At 48.4% G+C, this 22,215-nt stretch overlaps 2 protein-coding genes across 2 annotated transcripts; both read right to left on the bottom strand.

Moving 5' to 3' along the window:
- Nucleotides 1-1,362: 1,362 nt before the first annotated feature.
- On the bottom strand, nucleotides 1,363-4,752 carry LOC117109230 (myosin-10-like). The gene is made up of 4 exons (XM_033251487.1): nucleotides 3,706-4,752; nucleotides 2,917-3,198; nucleotides 2,035-2,698; nucleotides 1,363-1,871 (listed from the first exon to the last, which is right to left on the bottom strand). Exons 1-4 carry the CDS (start codon nucleotides 4,750-4,752, stop codon nucleotides 1,363-1,365), a joined length of 2,502 nt encoding a protein of 833 aa, XP_033107378.1.
- A 15,499-nt stretch (nucleotides 4,753-20,251) lies between these two features.
- On the bottom strand, nucleotides 20,252-21,187 carry LOC117109229 (piggyBac transposable element-derived protein 4-like). Its single transcript, XM_033251486.1, has one exon. It carries the CDS (start codon nucleotides 21,185-21,187, stop codon nucleotides 20,252-20,254), a length of 936 nt encoding a protein of 311 aa, XP_033107377.1.
- Nucleotides 21,188-22,215: the final 1,028 nt, after the last annotated feature.

The following is a 22,215-nucleotide window of genomic DNA, read 5'->3' as shown; positions in this document are numbered from 1 at the left end:
GTGCCGGAGTCAGGCTGAAACTCAAGCAACCCGACTTGGCGATGATGCGTTCTTGCAGATGCGGCGCCATCACCTCGCGCGATGCTTGCGCCTCGTGCGAATGATCAATAAAAAAAATAATAAATTGAAAACACAAAAGTTTTTTTTTTCTCGTTCTTTTATTTCTCTCTTTTTAAAAAATTGTCATCATTGCAAAGAAAAGTGATCGTCTTTTTTTCTTGTACACGGTTCCGGACGTTCGGACAACAACCTATGGGCAAAGCCAGTACGGTACCCACGACGATCACGAACCTCCAGAGTGCCGACAGGCGCCTCGATATCACCGTTGAATGCTCGCTCGTCCAAGGGAACAGCACGTGTCGCGCGAGCACGGCGTCGAAGTCGGTCATGGTGCAGTACTCCGTCGTGACCGAATCCGTCCCTCGCAGAAGGTGCTCCGCTAGAACTAAACATCTTGCGTAGAAGGGAACGACGTCGTCGTCTGTGCCGCTTCCGCACGCAGCTTCCAACCGTCGTTGCAGATCCACAGACAACTCCTCCAACGAGTCGTCTTCGTCGTCGTCGTCGTCGTCCTCCTCCTCCTCCTCCTCCTCCTCTTCCTGCTCACCATCCTCGAATAGTTCTAGATTGCGGTCGGCGTCGATCGCCCTCCTGTATCGCGCCCACCTCGACCATCTCCTTCGCACGCGCACTTCGAGATTCCTCCACATTTCGAAAGACAATCAGAAAACGGAAGTGACGAGTTCGCGTCTCTCCCGCTCGCGTTCTTCGCAGTTAGTTACGATGTCGGCAAGCAGGATGCTTATGAGAAGCAGGAAGTTGTCGGAACTGGTGGCCGGGTCGTCAATGTCGTCGAACATCTTCCACTATCACCGCGCCGGGATCGTGTCCGATATTGCGATCCAGTAACATCTCGGCCAACTGGACGAGCGTATCCGTGTCCGTCCACTTTATACTTTCGGCGTCGTCGTCGAAAAGCACGTAACGCGCGTCTCCCCTTCCGTCGAACCCGGCGTGGTCGCTGCTCGAAAGGAAGCAGATGGGAACCGTGCACGCCGGGAATCTTTCCCATGAACGTTATCAACCTCGCGAGAGATCTGGTGGCCGGCGTGGGGATCCGCGTAAATCACGGTCGGCGCGAAGGTCGTGGAACCGTACCTGTCGGACAACCTCTTCACCGCCTCCGGTACTTCGTCCTCGGACTCGACTAACCGTCTTGCTTGGTTCAGAAACTGATGAAACGAACATTCGTCCTCTCCGATCAACCCTCCGTAGGCAGTGAAGCTCGGTCGGTAGTCCACGACAAACGGGATGGGACGGGGGTTTTCGTTCTCTTCGGAGTTGCCGACCAGGACGTCTTCGCTATTCGTCGTCGTCCACTTCCTCTTCGGATTCGCACGCAGAACTTCTGGAACATGCGTCGTCGACGTAGTAGCTGGAACCGACGTTACGGCGACCGGGATGTTCCCGACGTTGTCGTTGAGACCCTTCGCGTCTGCAATCGTTCAGTAATCGGCGCAATTTGCTTACCTCGACACTTCGACCGTAATTTACTGTTTCTATTTCGTTCGTCAGATAGGATATCTGCCGCATTAATTCTTTGTTAAATTGCGCACAATCGGCAGCCTTCATCTTTTCATTTTCCAACGAACGTTCCACTTCATCGAGGCGTCGTGTAAGAAGGTCTCGACATTCCTCGTGCGATCGTCCGTCCTCCGAGTTCTCGACGATTCGAGTCACTTCGGAATACGCCTCCGCCACTTTGTTATTGACAAAGTTGAGCTGTCTTTTGATCTCGTCCATATCCATCTTCGTTTTCGTCAAATCTGATCTCAATTCGTCCGCTTCCTTGTTCTTCGAAAACACCGCTTCTTCGAGGTGGACAACCTTTTTAATCGATTCGTCGTAAAAATTTTTCCGATTCCGATAGCCTCTTTTTCATTTTGGTGTTCTCTTTCACCAATCTATCGCGCGCGTCGATGACCGTTTTGAGTTCTTTACTTAGTTCCGAAATCATTCTTTCGTTGGATTAACCCGACTTCTCCCTCTTTTCGTCGCTCAGAAGTCGTTCGAGTTGTCGGATCTCCTGTCGATGTCTTTCCAGCTCCCGCTTCAACGAATCCGTTTCTTTCGAATCCGTTACATTCTTGTCCACGTTCGAATGTTGGGACTGAAGATTTGCGCGTTCTTTCTCGGACGTCTTCAGCAGGTCGCGAAGTTTGTCGAGATCTGCCGAACGTCTTTCGACCGTCGCTTGCCACGACCTCTTCTTGGCTTGCCACCTTTCAAGGTCCTCCTTCGACCGACGTTCGTTTTCGGTCGCGAGCTTCAGTTTCCCCGAGAAGGACGCACACTCGTCAAGAGCCTGTTCCGCTTCGGCCGATCGCGAAATCTTATCGGATTCTAGTTTAGCTATCCGATCGAGATGCTTCTCTTCCCGTTCCTTTAGGTGCGCATGAAACTTACCTGCGTCTCTTTTCAGTTTCGATTCCTTTTCTTTAAGGAAAGATATCTGCGTTCGAAGATTTTCGATCTCGTCCGAGTTGCTCGCCTTCGCCGTTGCAAGTTTTGTTTCAGCGTCCGATTTCTCCCTCTCGAGATCTTCTCGAAGCGATCCGAGTTCCTTGGCGTGGGATTCGTGAGATTCGTCGCGTGCCTTCTTCAATTCTTCGACCCATTGCTTCCACTGCGGGATCTCCTCGATTTTTTCGTGGTTCGCCTGATCTCAGCTTCCTTGGCGGCCGCCAGATCGCGGGACGTCCGTCGCAGTTCGTCTTTCGTCTTTTCTAGAAGGACGGAAAGTTCGGCACTCTTGTCGTCCGTGCATTCTTCGCGCGCTCTCGAGAGGTCCGTTTGCAATGCGGCTATATCATCTTTGAGAGCGGTCTCCTCGCGTCCCTTGTTGGCGAGCTGCACCACCAACCGTTTTATTTTCCGTCCGTCACGTTCCCTCCCTTCTTTCATGACGGCGATCTCGTCTTCGAGACCGGCCGCCTCTCGAATCTTCTTCGCAATCGTAGCGTCCAACTCTTTCATCCTCTTCACGTTTCTTTCAATTTCTTCTTTGTAGGCCGTCATTGGATCGTCCGTTTTACTTCCGTTCCGTTTCATTTTTTCTTCCAGGGTGTCGATCTCGTTCCGCAAGTCGATAGCCGTGCGATCTTTATCGGAAAGCTGCTTTTTCATCCTCCTACTCTCCTACTCGTTATCATCTTTTAGGGCGGTTAATTTCTCGACATCCTTGATCAGCGAAGACTTCTTTCGGGTGGCCTCGCCAGCTTTTCCTTAAGATCGGTAATCTCCGTTCGGAGAATGTCGGTCCTGTTGGAGTGATCGGCCTTGGCCGTTTCCAGATCTGCGATCGCTTGCGCCTTGTCGGACTCTGCGGAAGAACGAAACTCGCGAAGGTTCGCTTCGTGATTCTTCTCCGTTACTTTCAACCATTCCTTCAGACTCTCGACCTCCCTCTCGCTCTCTTCCAACTTCTTCGCCGTCCGTCGTTGCATGTCTTTGGCAGTCTCCACTTCGCGAGTCGCCAGTCGCAGATCTTCTTTGATCTTTTCGAGAATCGCCGAACGTCGTGCGTCGCCGTATCTGCGTTCCTTGGAAGCCGTTGCCACCTTTTACTTTTCGGCACGAAGTTCGTCTCTGAGGGAGGTGATCTCCTTGTTCGCGTCAACCGTCGAGCGATCTTTGTCATCCAACCGTACCTTCAGACTCTCCACCTGCTTCTCGGTCTCTTCCAGCTTCGTCGGCGACCGTCGTTGGAGGTCCTTTACAGCCGCCGCTTCCCGGTTCGCCAGTCGCAATTCGTCTTTTATCTTCTCGAGCGTCACCGAACTTCGGGCGTCGTCGTCGCTGCGTTCCTTCACGGCTGTTGCCACCTTGTCCTTTTCGGCACGAAGTTCGTCTCTGAGAGCGGCGATTTCCTTCTTCAGGTTGGTCGTCGCTCGATCTTTGCCTGAAATCAGTCTGTCTTTGTCGCCGAGCGTCCGTTTCGATGCGCGAAGTTCGTCGTCGATACTTTCGATCCTCCTGGCGTTCGCTTCCACCTCCTCCTTCAGGTTCCTGTTCTCTCGAAGAACCTCCGAATGACGCCTTTGGTCCTTTTTTTAGGTCCTTGATCGCACTCTTCAATCGCATAACCGTCTTCCGTTCCTTCTCCAGATCGGAATGCGCTCGCCGCAACTCCTCCTTCTCTCCGAGGTTCACTTCCATTTCGTACAACGACTCTTCGGGTTGCCGTCTTAACAGTTCTCGCTGCAATTCGACTTTCTTGTCGGCCATAGATTGCGCGTGCTCGTCTGCCTTTTTCGCGGCCGCCTCCACAATCCGTCTGCTTTTCACTTCCTCGTCGTATCGCTTGCAAGCCGTTTTCAGGTTTTCTTCCAAGACGTCCACCCGCTTTTCGTACATGGACATCGCTGTCTTGGCAAGCGTCGACTCTTTCTTCAGCGCGCTGATTTTGTCGTCTTTCTCTTCCAACTCTTCTTCCAAGTCGGCGTGCGATCCCTCTTGGTCTTTTAGTTTGCGGACGGCTTCCTGCAGCTTTTGCTGCAGCTCGAGTCCGCTCTCTTCAGGTGGCGGCTGCTTCGACTTTCTCCTCGCGGCTTTCAGATCCGATTTCAAGCGAACTACGTCCAGATTCCTTTCCTTCAGGGCATCCGTCTTGGAAGCGAGTTCTGTCTTGAGACGTTCGACCTCTTCCTCCGCGATGCTGCGAACGTCGGACGATTCTCTCAACGCGGACATCTTCGCCTCGTGTATTTCGTCTTTTAATTTCTGTATGATGACTTTGGCTTCGGTCAGTTTTCGTTCCTTTTCAGCAAGTTTGTCCTGCACCTCGTTCAGTTTCTAGTGCCCAGTTCCAACGTACTTTCGTTCTCCTTCGCCGATTCTCGACGGTGCGCATCGAGATCTTCCAGCGCGACGGACTTGGGAGTCGCCGGCGTCGAAGACGACGTGGGTCTCGCGTACGATCTCCCGTCGGCGTCGCTGCCCCGTCGTCGTCGTAGGCGTCGTCGTCCTCGTTGGCAGCTTCTCTTTCGATTGTTTCTTCCATGTCGCGATAGTCTTGCGAATTGAAGTCGTACGGGAGATTGGATGGAGGGCCTTCGCGGTCGCCCACTCTCCTTCCAGTCGTTTCCTGGGGTTCAGTGATCACGGGAAGGTCGCGGAGGGCTTCGGAATCCAACACGGATTCCGCATAGTGTTGCTTCCGTTGCTACGGTGGAAGCTCCGCGCGGGTAACGTCGCGACCTCCAACTCCTCCGAAGTCGTCTGTGGTGTGACGAAGGTATTCTCTTCTTCTCCGTCGTCGTACCGTTCCAAAGCGTCGAAGAGCTCGTCGGCGGCGCCGGAATCTCCTCGATCTTCAGACGTCGACGGACGCTCGTCTGCACGCGACCGGCTTGGAACCTTCTCTTCTAACTGAAGCAGGTTTCTGTAGCTGGCTTCCGAAAGATCGTACCGACATCTCTCTGTCGCTTCCACGCTTTTAGTCGGCGTGTCCAATGCTATTGACGCACCCGTCATACGTGTGGATGGGAACTTGCAGAGGACGTTCAGCAAGATTGCTGAGACGTTCGCTTCGTAATGACAGCAGTCCTGTCTCTGTGGGTCGTCTCCCGATGGGGTCCCGAAAGGGGGCAGTTGCGACCGGAATTCCTCTAGTTCGTCACCTACGCTCCTTACGAGATTGTCGTCTCTCAATCTGTCTTTGAGGAAATCGCGTTCTTGCACGTAAGAAAACGACGTATCCGAACAGTCGGTCGAAATCCACGTCCAACGCCACCTTCTCGAAACTCGCAAACTCCGACTCTATCATCTCCGCCGTCTTCTTCAACCACGCGACGCTCGCTCGATCTTCCTTCATTTCGATGTTCAGGTATTGCGCGTGTCCCGCTACGAGGAGATTGTCCTCCCAAACTTGTTCGGCGTTGACTATCTCGGCTTCGATCCTTTCGTCGCTCCATTGTTCGACGATCTCCTTGCTACGTCCAAAGAGGAGAGTCCACGTGCATGGTCGCAGAGGGAGGTCCTCGGCAGCGAGGTGGTCCACGACGCGCCCGTACACGAGACAGGTCAAGACGAGATGCAACACCGGACTCCTAAACTCGATATCGGCCACGTACCGCAACAGCCGGTACGTGGTTCCGATCTCGACGTTCTTCACGAAAAAGCACGCACGTACGAGCTTTTCGAAGTCTTCGTCGTCGAGACCGGTATCCTTCTTCAACATCAATTTTCGCGTCGAGTCGTTGTCGCGGGAACTCGTGAACAGCTTTCAACAGAACTCCTTCGCCGTCAACCTCGTGTCCGGATACTTTCATCCGAAACCTGCACACCTTCTCGCCCATCATCCGTTGCAGCAGACTCGAACATTCCGTGAAACAGGATGTGCTCACCTCGAATATCCGAGGCAGCAGCCGGTCTCCAGGAAGTGGTCTCAGCCGATGGAACCGAGGCAGTAGCACGACGGAGATCTCGAAGCTAACGCCGTACACGGTCCTCTTCAACAGGTACAAAGTACTTTCGTCCGAGTTCGATAGCAAGAAATGCTTCTTTGATTCAGTCTGTTCGGAATAGCAGAGCAGAAGCGTCATCAGGTCGCACACGAACTGCTTGACGTCATCCAGAAACGATTCGTCGATCGCAGCACCCTCGTTCGGTAACCTTTCAAAAGAGACGTGCACGAGGAATGATTCCCTCAGAGCTTGCATCAACTTGGCCTCCCTCTCCAACTTTCTCACGACGATGTCCCGTCCTTTCTTCACGAAGAACGCGCGGTTGTACTCACGTCGCTTTTCTCGGTTCGTGAGATTTCTCAACACCCTGTCAACCGCGTCCGCGAAACGTGCCATGGCTCCGTCCCTACTCCGCGTCCTGGAGGCGTCTCGTCTCTGTCCCACGAACAGCGGCAGGTCGCGTCCCACAACCTCCGGTTCGTAATCGTTCAGGTAGAACTCCTTGCCGGTAAACGAACATCTTCTGACGTTGTGGTCCAGATGTTGGATCGCGCAAAGTCGTTCGTCGGCCGCACAGACGTGGACCCCGAGAGACTTTCGCAAACGAAGTGGGTACCGTCCTGCAGCGGTTCCGCGAATCCGCACGCATTCGGCACGCATTCGTGAAGTTCGTCGACGTGGTAGATGTTGTAACGTTTCGCTGTCACATACGCGTTGAGCGCTGCCGCAGCCATCTTTCGCATTTTTTTTTCTCTAAAACCCTCTTTTTATATTTTTAAGGCTTCCAGAGGAACCGGCTGCGACCTCGGATGGATGGACGAGTACCCTTGGATGATGCAAGCGGCGATGATATCCACCTTGCCCGTGTTTCAACCGAAGAACGTGTCGGTTCTGCTCACGTCGTTTATGACCTCCAGCGAGCACTGGTCTCAGGAACTGATGACGATCAAACACGAGGGACGACCTCTCGTAAAGTACATCACGCAATCGTACCTGTGCGACGCCTGCTTCGAGAGAGGCGTCCGCAAGGTGTGTCCCCACCGGAGACACCTGGTGCCGGAACACATAGACGGTAGTGAAGGGAACGTGGTGCAGCAGATGATGAATCTGATTGCGAGCGGAAGCTACGAGCTGGAATGCATGGGCATTCCCGTCTGCTCGCCTTCGTCGCTCGCCGAACGTCTTTTCTCAGGAAGGTTGCTCTCCCGGCTGTTCGACGAAGAACGGAGGTCCGGCAGGAGATCCGGATTCGCATCCGGTCTGCTGATCACCGTGGATCCCACGCCGTCCCTCGACGGTTGCGTTCGCCTCCATAACGTTTTCTCTGCCGCAGGTTCTCGTAACGAGCTCGCCGTGCGACAAACCCGATGCGTTTATCTCGGCCGTTATCGCCTTGGCGTCGGTCTCCATCTTCCATCGGACGAAGAGGTCTTTGCGTTCTCGCAAGAAATCCAGGTCGCACTCCACAGGATGGAAAGCTCTCCTCAACATGTTTTAACGCGAATTAGTTAGAAACCAGAGAAGTTTCTCCGTTTTTATTAACACCGTTTTCTTGTCTCTTTCGCAGATTCTAGCTGTGAAGCACGTGGTCGCCACAGTCGACCGTATGGATTCCTTGTTGGACGTGCACAGAGACCTCGTCGCCGACACCGTGAACGAAGTCCTGTCCACGTACCGAACGCTGAACAGCTGGCCCGTTCGCGTGTACGTCGAACGGAACACTTCGCACGCCCACGCTGCGATGATGGCAAAGCAGGTGACGGATCGGTTCGCCGGCACGTCCGTCGACGTCTCGTTCGAGAAGGAGACGAGACAGGACGGCGCCAGGTACGTCGGACTGTGGACGAGGGACAAGGGCAATCTCGTGCACCTCTCTCAGATGCTGCTGGAAAACGATCGGGTCGCGTTCTCTGAAGACATCGACGTCACCTCGATGGAGACTTTGCACGATCAGCTACAAAACTGCAGACGACTCGTGCGGTCCGACGGAAAGATAACGGTCACAGGAAAACCTGTCGGAGTGCGCGACGACCTCGCCATGACGTTCATCCTGTGGTTGGCTTGGACTTGTTTCTTTCGATCTCTATTATTATGTTTAAAACAAATAAAATGTTAGAATAGAATATGTGGTTTCTCAAGTATTCTTTCTTTTATTTTCGTAAGTGTCGTACACCGCTTCCTAGTCGAACGTACGGCACACGCAACACGTCGTGATACAACATGCGCACATCTCGCACGCAATCAGGTGACCGCACGGCTGGGCTAGGACGCTGGCAGGAACGTCGAAACATATTGTGCAAGGAAAGAGTGGTGGCAGAAGGAAGTATTCGCACTCGCTTTCCTTGTGGTCGGGCAAAAAATATTTACAAAAGGCCACGATTCTCTTTCCAGCCATCAACTATTCTCTCGACATGATATTAATAGTCATTAAAAGAGACGATTATCATTTTTTATTGTTTTTAAAATCTTTATTTATAAAAAAAAAACAAAAAAACAAACGATAATAGCTGTTCAACCTCTCCCGGATACCGATAACAAACCTTGCCATATCAATTCCTCTATTTGCTCATCCAATCCGGACAACGTGGTAGCCTGTCGCTCCGTCTCGGCTCTCGTCATAGCGAGTTCCTGTCTGAAGATTCGATTGCGTTAGGATATCGACTCGAGAAGGGCTTTCATGCGAGCGATCTCCATGTCGCGTTCGGCAATGGCCGCTGCCAGACAGCCGGTGTGATAAGTTGGCTTTTGGACTTTGAGTATTTTTCTTCTTTCGTCTAACCGGCAGTTTCGAAATAACATGTAAATTTGGTAATCGATCGGCATTTATGAGTTAGGATTAGGGTCGTCGTCGTGCGGAAGAACAAGTGCGATAAGATTCCTGTGAAGAACGCGATCGAACAGGCGACGTTGAAAAGAGTTTTCAAAAAGTCCAGATTCTCCCTGCACACTCACCGGACGTCGGCGTCGACAACTTGTTCACGATGACGTACAGCTGTATCTTTCCGCCCGAATCCGTCGACGGAACCATGATCGTCTTCAGAAATTTGTCGCCGTGCGTCCGTCTGAGCCGGCGGTGCAGGCTTTTCAACGAACACGATCCGTCCAGCGTTGTCTTGAAGGTTTGCACGTACAGAGTTTCGAATGCGCACTCTCGGACGTCGTCGCAAACGCAATCTTCTTCGTCGTCTTGCAGTTCGTCGCTGGGCACTCCGGACTTATCGAATATCACGTTGAAGGAGATCTTGTTGGCGGATTTCGGTTTGTGGACGTGTACGGCCATTCCCGTAGTCGCGGCGAGCCCCTCCAGTTTCGTGAGATCGATCTCGGTCCTGCCGTCCGTGACCAACGTTCCTCCGAACATGTCGTCGTCTATCATGACCGGTTCGACGCTCCGACAGTGCAAACCCGAAGGTATCGAAGCGACGAACGATCTCCACGCGTCCATCAAAAATCTTTAGCTACTCTGATAGGTAACTCGTATTCCGAATCTCCGGATATCGCGTTCGTTCCGATAGATTTGCCGGCCGGCAACACAACGAGGTCGCCCGTGGCCAATAACTCACGACGCGGCGCGTATGTCTTGCCCTGGTGTTGGAAAACTATGGATAGTAGTGTGAAAAGGATCACTGCGGAGAGCGAAACGTTCATCTCGGACGTGCACACGTTAAGCGAACACGCGACGCTAATGTTCCTCGACTCGAGGGAGTGCGTTCGCCACGTGGCGAACAGGCGCGACGCTTGCATGCGTAGGGTGAACGAGGAACTCAAGAATGCCGAACTCTATCTCCTGGACGAGGAGCAATGTCGACGAGTTAGGAAGACCTTCGACGAACTACCGATGAGCATGTGCATCCTGACGAGATTGAGCAAGGCGATATCGGTGCGAGCCAGGTTCGAGCACGGTATGCGCTCGAACGTGGGAACCGTCGTGCACGGAGAGTCGACTGTGGAGATGCCCTGGCCGTCGGAGGACGTGGTCGCCGCGTTCTGCGAACGATACGAAGCGCACCTTGACCGGTTCGTGCGCGACGTCATCAGATCGGTGTGGATATACGGGTTCGTCGCGACTACGTGTTTGGATTTTGAAAAGTCTGGATTTAGAAAAAATTTTGACTTTTCTGGAAATTACACCGTCGTGTACCTGACTTGCAGAAGGACGTCGCAAACACATCGAAGGTGCGAATCAAAGACGTCGTGGACGCGTCCGCGATCCTCAGACGGACTTCGAGTGCAGGGACGCCTCCTCTGATCTCCTACCGACATCGAGTAGGTGGACGCGTCCGCGATTCTCAGACGGACTTCGAGTACACAAACGCGTCCGCGGTCCTCAGACGGACTTCGAGTGCAGGGACGCCTCCTCTGATCTCCTACCGACATCGAGTAGGTGGACGCGTCCGCGGATCTCAGGCGGACGTCGAGTACGCGGACACGTCCGCGATTCTCAGACGGACGTCGAGTACACGGACGCGTCCGCGATTCTCAGACGGACTTCGAGTACACGGACGCGTCCGAGATTCTCAAACGGACGTCGAGTACACGGACGTGTCCGCGATTCTTAGACGGACGTCGAGTACACGGACGCCTCAGCGGATCTCCTACCGACGGCGAATACGCAGACGCGTCCGCGATTCTCAGACGGACGTCGAGTACACGGACGCGTCTCTATTTCAACTTTTTCTGAAAATTATTTTTTCTGAAACTGGAAATATTTTGTGTCCGCGGCCCGACGACGGACGTGGAGTACGCGGACGTCGAGTAGACGGATGTGGAGTACACGGACGGACGTCGAGTAGACGGAAGTGGAGTACACGGACGGACGTCGAGTACACGGACGTGGAGTACACAGACGGTTTTCGAGTACAAACTCGCGTCCGCGTCCTGCCGACCGACCTAGAGTACGCGGACGTCCAGTAGACGGACGTGGAGTACACGGACGAACGTCGAGTAGAAGGACGTGGAGTACGCGGACTGATGTCGAATACACCGACGTGTCCTCGACTCGAAACCGTCGTCGCGTACGCCGTTTCAAATTTCATTTCTCTATTTCAAATTTTGAAAAATTTTCTTAAACTTGAAATAATTTTAGTATGTGACCTGAAGACGGACCTCAAATACGCGGACGTGGTGTACACGGACGTGGAGTACACGGACGGACTTCAAGTAGACGGACGTGGAGTAGACGGACGGATGTCGAGTTCACACTCGCGTCCGCGACCCGCTGATCGACCTCGAGTACGCGGAAGTCGAGTAGACGGACGTCGAGTACATGGACTATTTCAAATTTGAAAAAAAAATTCTGAAACTGGAAATAATTTGTGTCCGCGACCCGACGACGGACGTCGAGTACGCGGACGTGAAGTACATGGACGGACGTTGAGTAGACGGACGTGGAGTACACGGACGTCGAGTAGACGGACGTCGAGTACGCGGACGACGAGTACACGGACGGATGTCGAGTACACACTCTCATCCGCGACACGCTGACCGACCTCGAGTACGCGGAAGGACGTCGAGTAGACGGACGAGGAGTACAAGGGCGGATGTCGAGTAGACACTCGCGTCCGCGACCAGCCGACCGACCTCGAGTACGCGGACGTCGAGTAGACTTACTTGGAGTACACGGATGGATGTCGAGTACACACTCGCGTCCTCGATCAACAACGAACGTCGAGTACACGGAGGTGTTCGCGACCCACCAAAGGACGTCGAGTACACAGAGGTGTCGGCATCCCACCAAAGGACGTCGAGTACGCGGAGGTGTCCGCGATCTTCGACGAAGGTCGAGTACACGGAGGTGTTCGAGACCCACCAAGGGACGTCGAGTTCACAGACGTACCGCGACTCAAAAAAAAGGGCTTTTCCGCGATTCTCCGAAGGACGTCGAGTACACGGACGTATCCGCAACCCGCCAAAGAATATAGACCGACCTCTCGGGTACACCGATCGAGTACGCACCACTCGTGACCGTGTCCGCCGTCCGGTTCACACGGCCGGCCTCTCTGGAATTAGAAAAATTTCTGAAAGCTGGACTAAGAAATAAATTCTGAAAGCTAGACTTTTGTGGACTTAGACAAATTTTCGAAATTTCTGGACTTAGAAAAATTTTCAAAAGCTGGATTTAGAAAAATTTCAGAAAGCTAGAAAATCGGAAAAAAAGTGTCCGCGTCTCGACGAAGGACGTCGAATACACCGACGAATGTGCGACTCGACGACGGACGTCGAGTGTCCGCGATCCTCGACTGATGTCGAGTACACGTCTCTAATTAGACTTCGAAACAAATTTTTGGAAATCGGAAAGAAATTGTGTCCGCGTCCCGACGACGTACGTCGAGTACACCTACGACTCCGCGACCAGCTGACGGTCGTCGAGTACACGGACGAGTCCGCGAATCTCTGACAAACGTCGAGTACACGGACGCGTCCGCGGATCTCCGACGGACGTCGAGTACACTGTCACGTCCGCGGATCTCTGACGGACGTCGAGTACACGGACGCGTCCGCGGATCTCCAAAGAACGCTGAGTACACAGAGGTGTTCGCGACTTCCAAGGCACGTTGAATAGACCGACATGGAGTACACGGACGTACGTTGACTGCACGCTCGTGACCGCGACCCGCCGACCGACGTCGAGTATGCGGACGAGTCCGCGATCTCCAACAAACGTCGAGTACAAAGAAGTGTTCGAGACGCGCACACGACTCTGTGACCGTCGTCGCGTCCACCCTTTTTGGTGACCGACGTCGCGTACGCCGTCGTGTACACGACCGAGGTCACCCACACCGTCGTGCGGATCGAAGACTGTGCGGTTTGGAAGTTACTTGTCAGCCGACAAGGTGGTAGTGTTTGTGATGTATTTTTGACTAAAATAAAATAAGAGAAAGTTGACACAAATTTAATTTTTTTTTTCTAATTCTTTTATTTCGTCTCATTCACTGTTTGTTTTCTTCCGGTTGCTTCTTCGAAGAGGTAAGCGTCCACCCGCCATCGTCGGGTCGCCGTCTTTTGCGTAGTGGTATTCCTTTTTCCACAGGGAACCTCTCGTTATGTCGAAGTGCGCCCTCCCGATTAAGGTCTTGCAATCCCGCAAACTCTTTTTGCGCACGAATGATATCCATCCTCGATGTTGACGAGTGCCGCTTCCCCTATCTTCCAGGACGTTCTCACGTACTGCACGTGAAAAATTTCTCTGGCCACCTCGTCCGTGATCAGCGTTTCCAAAAACTCTTCCCAGTATTTAGTGTCGTCTAACGTGAAACACTAATGCAGGCTTTTCGCTTCCGCAACCGATCCAACCTCCGCGTTGGAAGACATTGTGTCTGAGTGAAGACAAATGCCTCGTTGGGCGTGTATGTATATATATCTTCAGGAGTAAAGATGTTTTTTGACTTCGACGATAGCAGACAGGAAGAAGAGATGGATCCGCCGTCGATCAATTACCTGATAATCGGAAGGGACGAATCTTGGGAACGGGAGATCTTTACGTTGGTGAAGAAGAATAACCCAAATGCGAAGGTGACTGTCGGCACTACGTTCCCGTCGAATCCGAATTATCCGAGACGGTCGCCGACGACGAATCGAGGGTGGTCGGCGGTGGAGAGGAGACGACGATGCCCCGGTTGAAGGAGGAGCGGGTACACGTTGATTTTTAGATTTTGATAAGAGTCGGTCCAGCTTCGTGGTGACCGGAGCGATGTCGCTTACACGAAATGTCGCTCCTGTATAGATTTTGATTTGAGAATTAAAGCATAAAAGGCCAAATGATTAACCGGATTTCCATTCGCGATGGAGACTGTAAGACTGGAACGGTTTGTAAAGGCTGCGAGCGGTCTGCGTATGATCGAACGTCAGATTAAATTTCTGGTATGGACATTCTACCTAGAAGGTCGAGAGATGGTCTATATGTATCCACTAGAAGAATTGCATTTAGAATTTCAACAGATATCGGAGTCGTGCATCGACCTCGTTGACAAATTTGTAACGAAAGGAATGGCAGAAGTCGACGTCGCCGGTTGGAAGTGTTCCACGAACGTAACCGACGACGAATTCGATGCGATGCTTTGCACAAATCTAACGATGGCCGATCGAAATCTCCACCGTTACGCCTTAAACATGGTGTCTATTGCGGATAAGGACTCCGAGTTGGATTATGTGGCCGTGTTACTCGAACACTCGAAGGTCTTTACAGTTCTGCTGCACGAACTGCAGACGTACACCCGCACACCCGCGCAGACCGAGCCGTGCCGTAAAGAAGCGGTGATTGATCTTGCCACTTGCAAGCAGTTTCACTCTCGTCTCGCAAAAGTAAAATTAATTTTAGCCGGAATTCAGGGTCTGTTCTGGAGTGATTGCAAGTTTATCCGACTGCAGATGATAAAGTACGAGCTGAATGCCCAAGTCACGCTACTCGAAAGCAATTTCTCGAAATTACAAAATTTGGAAACGCATTCGCAATCTGGCGTCGACGTTTTGGAATCGGAATTACGTATGGTGGACGTACAACATTTCGTTGAGACAGCAGAACAATGGAAAAGGGAACAGGATGCAATGTTTTCGCTCCTGGATTCATGCCCACTGGAAGACGGAATAAACGAGCTAGCTAGGGCCATTGTCGGTCTATTTTCACCTGTGGCAGAGTTACGTAATCTCACCGAAAATGTAATTTGATTCCACAATAAACAAAGAATTGACACATTATATGTTTGTTTGTTTCATTTTATTTTTACTACTATGATTTTGCAAAGCAGACATATTTCTTTCTTATGCACCAGATTACCATCATGGATTTTCGTAACTCGTAATTTTCATAAGTGTTAATTTAAAGAAATGTAAAATAAAGTTACACTGTTCTCGTTGCCTTTTTTAACTAGTAAAATTCATCGTATATAATCTACATGGATGCAAAAAGAAACATATATTTTTTGTTTTTATTTTCTTTATTAACACTTGAAAATTACAGTCCCTTCGTCGAGTTTATCCTTCCTGAGACGTTCGACGATCGGAGTTCTGCACATAAAACAAGTCGCCGTACGACATGCGCACATAGCGCAAGAGATCATGTGCCCGCAAGGTTTCGTAACGACGGCTACGGGAGCAACGTAACATATAGCGCATGTTTCTTCTTCCGACCATTTCTTCTCAGGTATACCGAGTATGTCGTTCATCTTTCTGGTTAACGTTCTTTCTTCTTGGCAGATTTCCCAATGCTTGCCACGCAGGATTCGAATACAATTTCGTACTCCCTTATTCTTTTCGCACGATCTTCTTCCGTGTCCGGTTTCTTGCAACCGATGTAGTACAGCGTCCGCAGGTGCTTATGGAGTTCGGCTAATTCTTTAAACAACCACGTCATGGAACGGTTAACCTCGTCGATGCGGTGGTCCGTTGTTTCTCTGCAGTCGTCGTGTTTCTCGCTGACCGCTTTAATTCGAAGATTCACGTAATCGATACCAGGTACCAAATCCTTGATCGACAACTTCATAATGAATGTGAATATGTAACGATTTTAACTGTTAATGGTTCCGCAAAAGAAAATGCGAGAATATCAAATTGTTATGCGAATTTTATCACGTTTGAAAAAAAAAACACGAAGTCGTCATCTATTTTCGGCGCTTACGTCATCGGAATTGGAAAACAGTGATTGGCTTGCACGTACGGCATCGAATTGCAGGAAGCAGGAAGTGCAAGGAAAACGTCATCCACGAACACGAACACGTCATCGATACATTTCATTCCCCCGACAAGTACGGAGTTACCGAAAGCGTGCTGGCAGAGCAACGAGAGATGAACGCGGTCGAAGTCCTCTTAGCAGTTTCGGTGACGCTGAACGTTATGGAACGTGAACAAATTACACGGAGCGTGGAAGAACGAGCCTCCCGAATGGACTCTTTTCCGAATAACTCACGCACGACAGCTACAAAAAACGTAAGTTTCATTTCGAAGGATTTAAAAATAATATAAAACAAAAAAAAATAGATTCTTATCGTGTGTTATTTCTCCCTCAGATATCTTCGCATACTGGTGAGCACGGTCCTACCGACGATCGCCGTCCAGGTCACGTTCACGTTGGGCATATTGACCGACAGAACGAAGGCGAGCACCATCGACATCCGGTTGCCGTTCTGCGTGACGCTCGGCGTGTTCGTCTGCTACTTGGTCTTGGACGTGTTGGAGAAGCCACCGATCGACTCGATCTTCGACGCTATGGTAACATCCGCATTCATCCAAGCACTGTCGAAAGGAGAAGAACCGTTAATAGGATTGATCGTCATGACGTCGCAGGGGAGCGGAGTTCTGGAGCAGATACAAGGACAGATGAAATCGTGCTTTACTCACTCCGAGTACCCTTCTCGTCGGACTTTAGTCCGAACGGTTTACGGATACGCGATCTCCACGTACCTCTTCAACAGGTTGGTTCCGTTTGCATACTTGATGACGACATTCGCGCAGGAGAAGACGATGGCTTCGCAGATATCGTCAGTTTCGATTTTTTTACATGTTCCTGATATTTTTCAGTTTCATGAACGGGTGGTCGTTATGCACGGCTACGAGTGCGTGCAAAGCACTCGATCGTGGCCACGAAGAACAGCCCACCGCATCTCCCCCGTCTCATCCTCCCTCTTACGAGGAAGCGATGGGCATTGTTTAAATAAAGAAAGTGAACTGTCACGATTTAAACAAAAAGTATGTAGATTTTAAGAGATTTTGACAAATAAATAACAGAAAAAAATATGAAAAAGTCTAATTGTTAGTTTTTCTTCGTTGTACTTTTCGAGATTTCTGGACTTTGAAAAAAATTTCGACTTCTCTGGACTTTGTTCGAATTCGGGTACCCATGACGTAATAGGGGTTCGGATCGACGTGCCACTTCGAATGCGGTTGGCATGAGGAGGAAGGTACCCATGACGTCATGGGGTGAAATGGACTTCCATTTCGTATTTTAATATAGAGTAAAACGTCGTCGTACTTTTACATACCATGGGATGATATTTGCCACTATCTGCAGAAACACAACATCAACGCAAGAACGCAAAAATACTGCGACGAAGTTGCATTTTCACAGGACGACCGGGCTGCCGGCCGATGAAATGTTGTTCAGACGCTCACTGATCGAGTTGTTGTTGTGGTATTAAGCTCCACGGCTTCAAGCTCGGCTTCAACACTTTTTCGTACTTTCTCGGTTTTGGGAAGGCACGATACTTCATCGTCATCAGTTGTTTCTTCGCAATTCTGCACGAGGAGAACAGGTACCAGAAAAGCGCCCAGCATTCGTTCACGTTCAATCCGGTCGCCCTCCGTTCTTCGATGACGTCGTGCAGCAGACGGTAAAGTGCCGAAGTATCCGAGATCAACCTCGATCTCGTCGATTCCAATATATTCTGGTTTCCGTTGACGATGACGAAGGTTTTCGGAAACACTCGATCGAGTCGTTCTCTGTCTCCTACAAACTCGAGACAACATTCGTGTATACTTCTTCTTCGGTTCTCCAGCCAAAGCAATTGCATTCTTGCGGACGGAGTCAAACTTGGTCTTTGTCTAACGAAGGAAGGCATCGTGAAACAATGAAATGAAACACTTTTTGAATTGCTCGTCTCGCCTATGTCTTGCTTTATACATGCTGTTCGGTGACGTCTTCGTATCTCATATGTTTCATTACTGCAGGTACCCATGACTTCATGTCGGTTGGATCGACTTGCAACTACAAACGATCATTATGAGTGGCCGGGTACCCATGACGTCATGAAAAAAAAATTCGAGTTATAAGCAGCTGTGCCATTTCAAGACAAGATGGAAGCACATTATTTTGAAAGCGAGAAGGAGGATCTACAACCATGCGAGGTGCAATCGTTTAATCGCGTCGATGAGGATTTCGTGTTCCGTGAGCCGATGAAGGTCGTGTGCGTTGAAGTCACTTCGGAAGAGGCGCCCAACGATTGCCTCCTGGACTGCGCTCCGCACACGTACGTACTGATGCAGGTCCTGTTCCGTCTCGCGACACATCTCCATTACAAGAGTGAGCCGTACGCGTGCGTGTGCTCCGAAGACGAGAGTGCCAGAGTGAAGGTGTTTTGGCTCGTCTTTCCAGATCGGCTGGACGATTGGTTAGGGTTCACGGTTCGTGACATCCAAATGATAGACGCCGAATACTTGGCGCGGGCCACCACGTTGCACGTTAAAATCAGATACGACATGCTGATGTATTCGGAGCTGGAAAACGTAAGGAAACCGTGCGCGAGAATAATGGCGAACGCTTTCAGAGATTTTGACCCCATACGCGGTGTCGGGACACCTTCCATGGGAAAAGTAATAATTGAAGAGGATGATATACTAATACCGCTTTTTCAAAAATTGGACCAATTCGACAGCAGCATAGAGTTGTACATCTGCTCCAAGATCCCGGAGAACGTTCGTGAAGAGGACACGCCCGATGCATGGCAATTCCGCGTGAATTTGCTGTCCCCAAAGACACTGTTTCAATCCGAGAGGCGGCGAGATCGACGAAAGAAACTGACATTCGATTTGCTGGGTGACGACGAACGTGTTTTGGATCTGGACGAACTGTTGGATGTATGTTTGTTTTCTTTTGTATAATTTATTAACCCCATACCAAATTTCCCAGTGTGTACTACCACAGGAAACCGTATTATATTTAGTACTATCACTTGTTATTACTGGTTTTGAAGGCTACTCTCTTCACATGTGTTTTTTGACTGTTTCTGTTAAATTTATGAAAAAAACTTTTCAAAAACATATGTTCCTTATACATTTAGCTATCTTTTGATATATGATTTGTAAATTTTGGAGTTCATTTTGTATATGAAAAGTATATATAAAAAATATAAAGCTTATAAGATATGTTTTTTATATCAATTCTATGTATAATTTCAACCAAATCTATTTCTTTAAAAAAAAAATGTTCCTTACATATTTAGCTATATGTTGATATATGATATGTAATTTTTGAACATTTTTGGATATAAAAATTTATATAAAAAAGATATAAAAGTATTCTGGATCATTTGGTATGTGTAATGTCAACAAATCTGTTTCTACCTTACAAATATTTTTAATGGAAATTATTGCAAGCATATTTTGCTTTCACTTGAAAAATTATTAAAATTATTTTGTTATTTATATGTATAATTTCTGTTCTATATAATTTAAATATACTTTAATAAAAAGTGTTCACAGCCCACACACATTTTAAATATAATTTATACATTTTCATTCATTTATGTTGTATATAAAATGTATATAAGAATGTATAAGGTAATTATTAAACCTTTTCTATGCAATTTCTATAAATTTTTCGAACTATATGTACTTTGAGCATACTCACAGTTTAGGTTGTAAACATTGCAGTCACCTATGTAGTCGGTTAGTGTGTTGACTTACTGTTTATTATTAAATGTATATAAAAAAGTATATAAAAAGAATGAAACCATTATTATTCTGTCGTCGTTTGTATAGTTTAACCGTTTATTTATACTAAATAAATAATTATGAAAATAAATATATGAATGATTGTTGATAAATGGATCATCATTAGTCTGGCCTCCAACTGATTACAGAGACACACAAGCCTCGCTACCACGTCAAGGTTGATGATCATAGCGAGGAATAGGTTGTACATTTCTGCACCCCTTCACAAAAGCATATAGTATATGATGCATACATATTTGAAGATTAGAGAAAACATATATATATATATATATATGATAGTATTATATATCGTTATTTTCATTTATAATCTATAATAAAACATGACATTTTGACATACTCACAGTTCATTTGTGATACTCCTTTGTGCATTCTGCTTTGTAGTCAATAAGTGTGTGGAATCGCTGGAAGCACGGCACAGGACACATCGGCTGGTTGCATTCCTTACACATGTATGGTGTTTGGTGACGCTTTACCCCTCTCTTCGAACACACTACACAGTCTGGCGTGGTTTGTCTCCCAGCTGGTGTTTTTGCATCATTGATCGAGACAAAATGACGTTCCGTTAGCCGGCGGGGTGGAGCTTGCGATTTTCTCCCTGCCCTTGAGGAAGGACGTGCATAGTTGGCAAGTAGACTATCAATGAGTTCAAGGCGCAGTTTGTCTAATCTGACACGTTCATCTGGACGAAAACATCTGTAAATAATAAGAGCATTTACAAAGCTTACCTCCAAAAGGTAGATGAATACCTTCTTCCACCATTTGACGCTCTTGTGAATATGCAGGTAAGTCCATATCAACCTGTCGGCTTGGTCCACTCCACCCATGTACTGAGTATAGAGTTCGATGGCGCATGGTTTGTTGATTACACGGTGATTTGGTCCACGTCTTTCACTCACTTGCCTGTCAAATGTCATAGAATTGTGAACTGTACTCAAGACACTTACCTTTCTCTTGTCCGTCCAAGCAATAAAGAGCAACTTACCGTCTCTTTCAAACGCAGAATCACCAACGGCAGGATTTGCATTTTGAATGGCATTGGGTGTTCCTCTCCTGTTTGTTCTCAAAATGCCGCATGCACCCAAACCTTCATCTGCTAGCCTGGTAAATAGATCTGGAGAAGAAAAATAATTGTCTATATAGACATGATGTTTCTTACCTGTGATTGGTTGACAAAGATTCATAACTGTCACCTGTGTGGCGTTAGCTTGATTATTCCCAATATACAGTTCCGAATTAAATACGTATCCAGTCTTGGAATCGGCCAATTTCCAGGCAGTCATCCCTAGTTTGTGCGGTTTCTTTGGATGTTAAGTCTTGAAACCAACTCTACCCTTGAAGGCAATCACACTCTCATCTACTGACACATTCCTGGAGGGATAAAAAGCTGTCTGAAAATTATTTACAACATGATCCATAAAAAAATCTAACCTTGAAACCCTTGTCATAATTCGGGTCGTCTCTGGGAAGACCATCATCATCATCTACAAGATGAATACATCTAAGCAACAGATAAAATCTGTTTCTGGACATAACAGATCTAAGTCCAGGATGATCCAGAAGCCAATGGGTCGACCAATGCGACTCATATCTACCATGCCTAACCATTCCTAGAGCTAAAAGTAAAGCAATAAAAGCCCTTACCTCATTTACATCCGTATCACGCCAATCTTTCAAATTGGAGTTACCTTACCTGCATTTTGGATGAGCTTTCGAGCGTACCTGTTGGTTTCTCTCACCATAAGCTGAAGCATGTCGTCGTCTATAAAGTGATGAAAAATAGGTGAGTAGGTGAGGGATAAGTTTAGGGGACTACAGACCCGCTCCCCCACACATCTAGATGTGTATAAGAGACAGCCCATAAGGCTACCAATGTATTACCGGTTCCCGAAATTTTTCATAGAGTTTGAATAGATTTTATATATACAATCTATACATAATTTTTTTTTATTGATATGATATTCAAAATAATTTTTAATATTTCATTTAGAGATAATCACTTCCATAGCATTCGTATTCATTTTATATATACTTTCTATAGAGAAACAATTTTACAAATTATAAAAGTTTCCATAGAGTTTTTATATATATTTTATATATATTTTTTATAGACTATTAAAAGTTACAGTTTTTAAAATGACTGTGTTTAAAATATTATACAGTTCTACAGAATATACTATAAATAAATAAATTTATATTGAAATTTCATATATGTTAATACTCTATATAGATTTTACATGTTCCTATAGAGATAATCCCTATAAAATTATTATAATACATTCATACTCAAGTAATTAAAAACCAACTCAGA

The sequence above is a fragment of the Anneissia japonica genome, unplaced genomic scaffold, assembly GCF_011630105.1.
Source record: "Anneissia japonica isolate Jap-2015-1 unplaced genomic scaffold, ASM1163010v1 scaffold10466_len380309_cov135, whole genome shotgun sequence".
NCBI lineage: Eukaryota > Metazoa > Echinodermata > Crinoidea > Comatulida > Comatulidae > Anneissia > Anneissia japonica.
The sequence above is the reverse complement of the archived record's forward strand: the minus strand, read 5'-3'. Positions and strand labels throughout refer to the sequence as shown.